General features: G+C 45.3%; 1 protein-coding gene across 1 annotated transcript; it reads left to right on the plus strand.

Moving 5' to 3' along the window:
- Positions 1-4,279: 4,279 nt before the first annotated feature.
- On the plus strand, positions 4,280-4,849 carry LOC138898207 (uncharacterized). The gene is made up of 2 exons (XM_070184255.1): positions 4,280-4,373; positions 4,509-4,849. The coding sequence occupies exons 1-2, from the start codon at positions 4,280-4,282 to the stop codon at positions 4,847-4,849; spliced, it is 435 nt and encodes a 144-aa protein (XP_070040356.1).
- Positions 4,850-8,855: the final 4,006 nt, after the last annotated feature.

Genomic DNA, 8,855 nt, shown 5'->3' on the forward strand with positions numbered 1-8,855 from the left:
GTTGATTTTGGTCAACGTTTTGAGTAAACAGAACCAGATCTGTATTTTGATGGTCCCGGTGGGTCCGTATCGAAATATGAGACCTGGGCATATGCCCGAAATCGAATTCGGAGGTCCCTAACTCGAGTTATGAATTTTTGTTAAAAATTAAAAATCTGAAAGTTTAATGGTTTTTAAGAATTAACTGAGGTTTGGTTTTGTTGATACCTGGTTCGTATTTTGGTTCCGGAGCCCGGTACAGGTCCACTATGATATTTATGACTTTTCTGTCGAAAGTGGTGAAAAACGCAGATGATTTGACGTGATTTAGACGTTCGGTTGTGAAAATAGAAGTTTTAAAGCTTTCTTGAAAATGTCATTCGATTTGGTGTTCATTTCGTAGTTCTAGGTGTTATTTTGGAGATTTGATCACGCGAGCAAGTTCGTATGATATTTTAGGACTTGTGTGCATATTTGGTTTGGAGCCCCGAGGGCTCGGGTGAGTTTCGGATAGGCTACGGAAACTTTTTGCACTTAGAAATCTGGTTTTTGTGCTTTAGCTGATATCTGGTGTGTTCTTCTTCGCGTTCGCGAAGGTACTCTCGCGATCGCGAAGAGTGAACTGGGCACTGGCTCGCGAACGCAAACGCGAGCGCGAAAACCGTTCTCCTATGCGAACGCGAGCACTGGCTCGGGAACACAAAGGAGGACTCGCGAACGTGAAAACCATTTAGGTTGCTGCACATCGCAAACGCGGCAAGCCCTTCGCGAACGCGAAGAAGGACTGACTCCGAGACCTTAAAACATTTCAAAAAAATGGGATTTTACCTATTTTTCATAAACTCTCCATTAGAGCTCGGCCTAGGTGCGATTTTGAAGGGAAAACTTAACACCAATTCATAGGTTTGTACTCTTTAACTCATTTTCTTCCATTTCTAACATCACCCATTAAATTTCTAGCCCTAATCTTTGTTCTTTCATGGTAGAAAACTAGGGATTTAGGAAGAATTTGGGTTTTTGCAAATTGGAGATTTAGACCTCAATTTGGGGTCGGATTCCGAAACTAATTATATAATCGAGCTCAAGGGTGAATGGGTAAATGGATTTTGGTCCGAACCTCGGGTTTGGACCAAGCGGGCCTTGGTGTTGACTTTTGTTGACTTTTTCAATAGTGACCTAAATTGAATCTTTTGCAATCGTGGGTGATTCCTAAGGCTTCTTTTGAATCGTTTGGTTGGTAATTTGCTAGATACGAGTGGGTTGGAGGTGGATTCTAGAGGAAAAAAGGTAATTGAGCATTGAGTGGCCTTTGGAGCGAGGAAAGTGTTGTGTCTAACCTTGACTTGAGGGAATTAGGAACCCTCAGACTATTTGCTATGTGAAATTCATGTGAGCGGCGTATATGTGAGGTGACGAGTACTTATGCGCCGCCAATTTATCTGTTTTCCCTGTTTCTCCCGTTTTTCTCATATTGACTCTTTCCCTCTCTTAATTGTTACATACTCTACTTGTGTTCCCATGCTTAATTGCTACGTGTTAGACATTGTTTCCTTCGGTTAATGATATTAGTTCTTCCATAGTTTCATTATCTCTTGTTATTTACTTAAGTTGGTTTACCGGTACCTTTCTGTTGTAGATTCTGAATTGGTCTCGATGTGTAGTATTACTTATGTGAATTTTCATGGTATACAAGTTTTCTATTTGTTTCGTTTGGAGTTTAAGTATTACGAAGGGTTTCTGTAATTTATATTGTGAAATTTCGGTACATACTGAGTAATTAATATTGATATGGTGGGATCGGGTTGCACGCCGCAACAGAAGGAATAAGGGTGATATATATTGAGGTGGAATAAGGGTGAATTTATACTGTACGGTGGGAACGGGTTGCACGCCGCAATAGGTGTAATAAGGGTGGATTGTTTGGTGGAATAAGGGTGAACTATGATTGTGTTATTGTGATATGGTGGGATCGGGTTGCGCGCCGCAACAACCTATGTGTTTATGTTTTCCCTGAGATGTGTTAGCCTTACGGTATTCTCTTTTGCACTTAAGGATCGGTAATTTCTTAACACTGTTGATATATCTCCGGGAGTTTGTGTATTTCTTGCAATTTACTGCTTTCTTCTATTCTGCATTTCCTATTCTGCTTTTATTATATATACCGTGCACAGGTTGTAGTGTGAGTGACCCGCCTTAGCCTTGTCACTACTTCGTCGAGGTTAGGCTCGGCACTTACCAGTACATGGGGTTGGTTGTACTGATACTGCATTCTGCACTTCCAGTGCAGATTTTGGTGTTGGTCCGAACTGATCGGAGGTTAGCTGCTGGATTCATCCGACAGGAGACCCAAGGTAGATCTGCCGGCGTCCGCAGACCCTGGAGTCCCCTTCTAGCCATTGTATTTTACTGTTTCTTTTCTTTCGAAAACAGTTGTATTTCTTTCAGACATTTACTTGTAGAAAAATCTTAGAAGTTCGTGAATTGTGACTCCAGATTCGGGTAGTTATATATATATATATATATATATATATATATATATATATATATATATATGAGAGAGAGAGAGAGAGAGAGAGAGAGAGGCTATTATATATTTTCGCACTCATTTTTAAACTCGTTTTAGCTTATTTGCTGTTATTTACTAAAATGTATAAGAAGTGGCTTAATAATTCTCTAACGTTGGCTTGCCTAACAAGTGAAATGTTAGGCGCCATCACGGCCCCGACGGTGAAAATTCCTGGTCATGACAAGTTGGTATTAGAGAACTAGGTTGCCTAGGTCTCACAATTCATGAGCAAGCTTAGAAGAGTCTGGGGGATCGGTACGGAGACGTCTGTACTTATCTCCCAGAGGCTATGAAGTTTAGGAACGAATTTCACTTCCATTCTTCTCTGTCGTGCGATTTTGTTTCCTCAATACTGATTGAACTCTTCTATTCAACTGAGCAGCAGCCAGAGCCTCCAGTAGCAGCTCCTACGAGGGGCAGAGGTCGAGGCCGGGGCCGTGCTAGAGGCCGAGGCAGGGGCATGGCTCAGCCTAGAGCCCGAGCAGCAGCCTCAGCAGCGGAGCCTCAGGTAGAGTTTGACGAGGAGGTTCCAGCCCAGACTATTCCTGCCGGACCAGCTCAGGTTCCAGAGGGGTTCATTGCCACCACAATGCTTCAGGACGCTTTGGTCCGTTTGGTGGGCCTTATGGGGAGTGTGGCCCAGACTGCACATTTCCCATGGCACCAGCCATCTATCGGGCTGGAGGAGAAGCCCAGACTCTTGCTACTCATGCTACTCACACTCCGGAGTAGATGGCTCCCCAGTATCAGACTTCAGCCGCTCATCCAGTTGGAGCAGTTCAGCCGGTTATTGCGGCACAGACCGGTGATGGGTCAGCTATGTATTCTGAGGCTTTGTGGAGATTGGACAGGTTTACTAGGCTTTTCCTAGTTCATTTCAGTGGTGCTTCTTCAGAGGATCCCCAGGAGTATCTTGACAGCTGTCATGATATGATACGGAACATGGGTATAGTGGAGACTAATGATGTCGACTTTGCTGCATTCCAGATGACTGGTTCTGCCTAGAAATGGTTGAGGGATTATTTGTTGACCAGACCAAATGGGTCGCCTTTTCTTACTTGGGACCAGTTCTCTCAGCTCTTCCTAGATAAGTTTCTGCCTATCACATTATGAGAGGAACATCGTTGTCAGTTCGAGCGTCTCCAGCAGGGCAGTATGAATGTTACTCAGTGTGAGACCCGTTTTGTGGATTTGGCCTGCCATGCTCTTCTTCTGCTTCCCACCAAGAGAGAGAGAGGGTGAGGAGGTTTATTGAAGGACTTGCTCATCCTATCAGATTACAAATGGCTAAGGAAACTGGGAGTGAGATTATTTTTCAAGCGGCTGCCAATGTCGCCAGAGATGGTTCTTGCACAGGGAGGTCAGGTGTTTGACAAGAGACCTCGTCATTCTAGTGGGTTTAGCGGTGCCTCATATGGAGGTAGGGGTACTTTTGGTAGGGGCCATCCTCCCAGGCCATTTCATTCAGCTCTTCAGGCAACCCCTAGTGCTTCAGGGAGTCGTGGTCCTTATGTGCCTCATTCTGGACAACCAGCCTACAGTGCACCACCAGCTTCTATTAGTGCACCTCCTATTCAGAGTTATTACCATGGTCATCCGGCTCGTTCGGGTCAGTTCCAGTTTCCACAACCACAGTACTAGGATGGATGTTTCAAGTGTGGTGGTTATGGGCATATCAGGAGGACCTGTCCGAGATTATTGGGCATCCCGCCATAGCATCAGGGTTATCATTCCATGGTTCTGACACCAGCTGCTGCACCGCCTGCTCAGCCATCCAGAGGCAGGGGTCAGGCAGCCAGAGGTAGAGGCCAGACTGTTAGAGCTGGAGGTCAGGCCGTTAGAGGTGGAGGCCATCCAGCTAGAGGCCGTCCCAGGGACGTGGTTCAGAGTGGTGGGGCCCAGCCCCGATGTTGTGCTTTTCCAACCAGGCCTCAGGCTGAGTCATTCGATGGTGTTATTACAGGTACTGTTTCAATTTACAGTAGAGATGCTTCAGTTCTATTTGATCCGGGATCTACTTACTCCTACATATCATCTTATTTTGCTTCATATTTGGTTGTGCCTTGTGATTCTTTGAGTGCTCCTGTATATGTGTCCACACCTATGAGGCATGTTATTGTTGTAGATCATGTTTATCGTTCGTGTGTGGTCATCATTGGGGGTCTTGAGACTCGTGTAGATCTTATACTTCTCGATATGGTCGATTTTGATGTCATTTTGGGTATGGACTGGCTGTCACCTTATCATGCTATATTGGATTGTCACGCCAAGACGGTGACATTAGTCTTGCCGGGATTGCCTTGAATAGAGTAGAGAGGGACTCCTGGCCATTCTACCAGCAGGGTTATCTCATATATGAAGGTTCGGCGTATGGTCGAGAAGGGGTGTTTAGCGTACTAGGCTTATGTCCGTGATTCTAGTGCGGAGGTTCCTTCCATGGATTCTGTACCAGTTGTTTGAGCGTTTCCAGAGGTATTTCGTGTAGACCTGCCAGGGATGCCACCCGACTGGGATATCGACTTCTGTATTGACTTGGTTCCAGGCACCTATCCCATTTCCATTCCACCATACCGTATGGCCCCGCCAGAGTTGAAAGAATTGAAGGAACAGTTGCAAGATTTACTTGATTAGGGCTTCATTAGACCTAGTGTCTCGCCCTGGGGTTCACCTCTGTTGTTTGTGAAGAAGAAAGATGGATCGATGAGGATGTGTATAGATTATCGGCAGTTGAACAAAGTCACCATCAAGAACAAGTATCCATTTCCAAGGATTGATGATTTATTTGATCAGCTTCAGGGTGACAAGGTATTTTCGAAGATTGATTTGAGATCTGGGTACCATCAGTTGAGGATTAGGGCATCCAATGTCCCTAAGACAGCTTTTCGGACTCGGTACGGGCATTATGAGTTTCTGGTGATGTCCTTTGGGTTGACAAATGCCCCAGCAGCATTCATGGATTTGATGAACCGAGTGTTCAAGCCTTATTTGAACTCCTTTATGATCGTGATTATTGATGATATCATGATCTACTCCTGCAGTCGAGAGGAGAATGAGCAGCTTCTCAGGATTGTACTTCAGACTCTGAGAGCCAGCCAGTTGTGTGCTAAATTCTCAAAGTGCGAGTTTTGTTTGGATTCAGTCGCTTTTTGGGGGCACGTTGTATCAACAGAGGGTATTCAGGTAGATCCTAAGAAGATTGAGGTAGTTCAGAACTAGCCTAGACCCACTTTAACTACGGAGATCAGGAGTTTCTTGGGTTTGGCGAGTTATTACCATCGATTTGTGGAGGGGTTTTCATCTATGGTAGCCTCGTTGACCAGGTTGACCCATAAGGGTGCCCCGTTTAGATGGTCAGACGAGTGTGAGACGAACTTTCAGAAGCTCAAGACTACTTTGACTACAACGCCGGTGTTGGTGTTGCCCACAGGTTCAGGATCTTATACGGTATATTGTGATGCATCTGGTGTTGGGATCAGTGCGGTATTGATGTAGGAGGGCAGGGTGATTGCATATGAGTCGCGGCAATTGAAGGTTCATGAGAAGAATTACTATGTCCATGACTTAGAGTTGGCAGCCATTGTTCATGCGCTGAAGATTTGGAGGCACTATATTTATGATGTGTCGTGTGAGGTCTTCACGGATCATCAGAGCCTTCAGTATTTGTTCGAGCAAAAGGATCTCAATTTGAGGCAGAGGAGGTGGTTGGAGCTATTAAAAGACTGTGATATCACCATCTTGTATCATCCCGAGAAGGCCAATGTGGTGGCCGACGCATTGAGTAGAAAGGCATAGAGTATGGGAAGCCTTGTGTTCATTCCAGTCGGTAAGAGGCCGCTTTCATTAGATGTTCAGACTTTGGCCAACCAGTTTGTGAGGTTGGATATTTCAGAGCCCAGCCATGTTCTAGCTTGTACAGTCACTCGGTCTTCCTTGTTTGAGCGTATCAGAGATCGGTAGTATGATGACCCTCATTTGTTGGTCCTTAGGGACACAGTGCGGCATACTGGTGCCAAACAGGTTACTGTTGGAGAATATGGAGTCTTGAGGATGCAGGGTCGTGTTTGTGTGCCTAATGTGGATGGACTTTGTGAGTTGATTCTTGAGGAGGCCCACAAATCCCGGTATTCTATTCACCTGGGTGCCGCCAAGATGTATCAGGACTTGCGGAAGCATTATTGGTGGAGGAGGATAAAGAAGGATATAGTTGCTTATGTAGCTCGGTGCCTGAATTGTCAGTAAGTGAAGTATGAGCATTAGAGACCCGGTGGTTTGCTTCAGCAGATAGAGATTCCTGAGTGGAAGTGGGAGCGTATCACTATGGATTTTGTTGTTAGACTCCCACGGACTTAGAGAAAGTTCGATGTAGTTTGGGTCATTGTGGACAGGCTGACCAAGTCAGCGCACTTCATTCATATGGCAGTTACTTATTCTTCAGAGCGGTTGGCAGAGATTTATATCCACGAGTTCATCTGTCTTCACGGCGTGCCCGTGTCTATCATTTCTGATCGAGGTACGCAGTTCACCTCATACTTCTGGAGGGCAAAACAGCGTGAATTGGGCACGCGGGTTGAGGTGAGCACAACGTTTCATCCTCAGACGGATGTACAATCCGAGCACAGTATTCTAATCTTGGAGGATATGCTCCGCACATGTGTTATAGACTTCGGAGGATCGTGGGATCAGTTCTTTCCCCTTATAGAGTTCGCCTACTACAACAACTACCAGTAGAATATTCAGATGGCTCCCTATGAGGTATTATACGGTAGGCGGTGTCGGTCGCCAGTTGGGTGGTTCGAGCCGGGGGAGGCTCGGTTGTTGGGTACAGATCTAGTACAGGATGCCTTGGATAAGGTTAAGATTATTCAGGATCGACTTCGCACAGCTCAGTCCAGGAAGAAGAGTTATGCCGATCGTAGAGTTCGTGATGTGGCATTCATGGTCGTGGAGAGAGTGTTGCTCCGGGTATCACCCATGAAGGGTGTAATGAGGTTCGGAAAGAAGGAAAAATTGAGCCCTAGGTATATCAGACCTTTTGAGATTCTGGAGAGAGAGGGAGAGGTGGCTTACAGGCTTGCGTTTCCATCGGGGTTATCAATAGTTCATCCGGTGTTCCACGTGTCCATGTTCCGGAAATATCATGACGATCCGTCCTACGTGTTAGATTTCTGCTCTGTCCAGTAGGACAAGGATTTGACTTACGAGAAGGAGCATGTGGCTATTCTAGACCAGCAGGTTCGACAGCTGAGGTCTAAGAGTTATCCTTCAATTCGAGTGTAGTGGAGAGGTTAGCCCGTTGAGGCATCTACTTGGGAGTCCGAGTCAGATATGGGGAGTATATATCCACATCTTTTCACCAGTTCAGGTACTTTTCTATGTCCGTTCGAGGACGAACGGTTATTTTAGAGGTTTAGAACCTAATTCTGTGTTTCGAGGTCTCAAAAACCTCATTCTATCCTTCCTCAATTTGCGTGTGCAGTCCAAGTGTTCTTTTGGAAGTCTTATCTGTTAAAAATTGATAAAAATAAGAATTTTTTCCTTAAAAAATTAATTTGAGTTGACTTCGGTCAACGTTATGAGTAAACGGACCCCGAATCCGTATTTTGACGGTCTCGGTGGGTCCGTATCAAAATATGGGACCTGGGCGTATGCCGGGAATCAAATTCGAAGGTCCCTAACTCGAGCTATGAATTTTTGTTGAAAATTGAAAATTTTGAAAGTTTAATGGTTTTTAAGAATTAACTGAGATTTGGTTTTGTTGATACCGGGTCCATATTTTGGTTCCGGAGCCCGGTACAGGTCCACTATGATATTTATGACTTGTCTGTCGATAATGGTGAGAAACGGAGTTGAATTTGATGTGATTTGGACGTTCGGTTGTGAAAATAGAAGTTTTAAAGCTTTCTTGAAAATTTCATTCGATTTGGTGTTCAATTCGTAGTTCTAGGTGTTAGTTTGGCGATTTAATCGCGCGAGCAAGTTCGTATGATGTTTTAGAACTTGTGTGCATGTTTGGTTTGGAGCGCTGAGGGCTCGGGTGAGTTTCGGATAGGCTACAGAAGCTTTTTGCACTTAGAAATCTGGTTTTTGTGCTTTAGTTGATATCTGGAGTGTTCTTCTTCCCGTTCGCGAAGGTACTCTCGCGAACGCGAAGAGTGAACTGGGCTGGGGAAGGTTTTTTTATTCGCGAACGCGAAGGCTGGGTCGCAAACGCAGAGCGATGGAGGCGTTACCCTTCACGAACGCAGCTAGCTTCTCGCGAACGCGAAGCTTGAGGGACCTGGGGGAGGGGACACTCATTCTCCTACGCGAA

The sequence above is a fragment of the Nicotiana tomentosiformis genome, chromosome 8 (assembly GCF_000390325.3).
Source record: "Nicotiana tomentosiformis chromosome 8, ASM39032v3, whole genome shotgun sequence".
Taxonomy (NCBI): domain Eukaryota; kingdom Viridiplantae; phylum Streptophyta; class Magnoliopsida; order Solanales; family Solanaceae; genus Nicotiana; species Nicotiana tomentosiformis.

Bases quoted from the DNA above. Each gene is read 5' to 3' on its own strand.
- LOC138898207 (XM_070184255.1), top strand. From the start codon at position 4,280: ATGGTTCTGACACCAGCTGCTGCACCGCCTGCTCAGCCATCCAGAGGC. The intron at 4,374-4,508 runs GTCAGGCCGTTA...GTGTTATTACAG, and splicing joins CCAGACTGTTAGAGCTGGAG to GTACTGTTTCAATTTACAGT.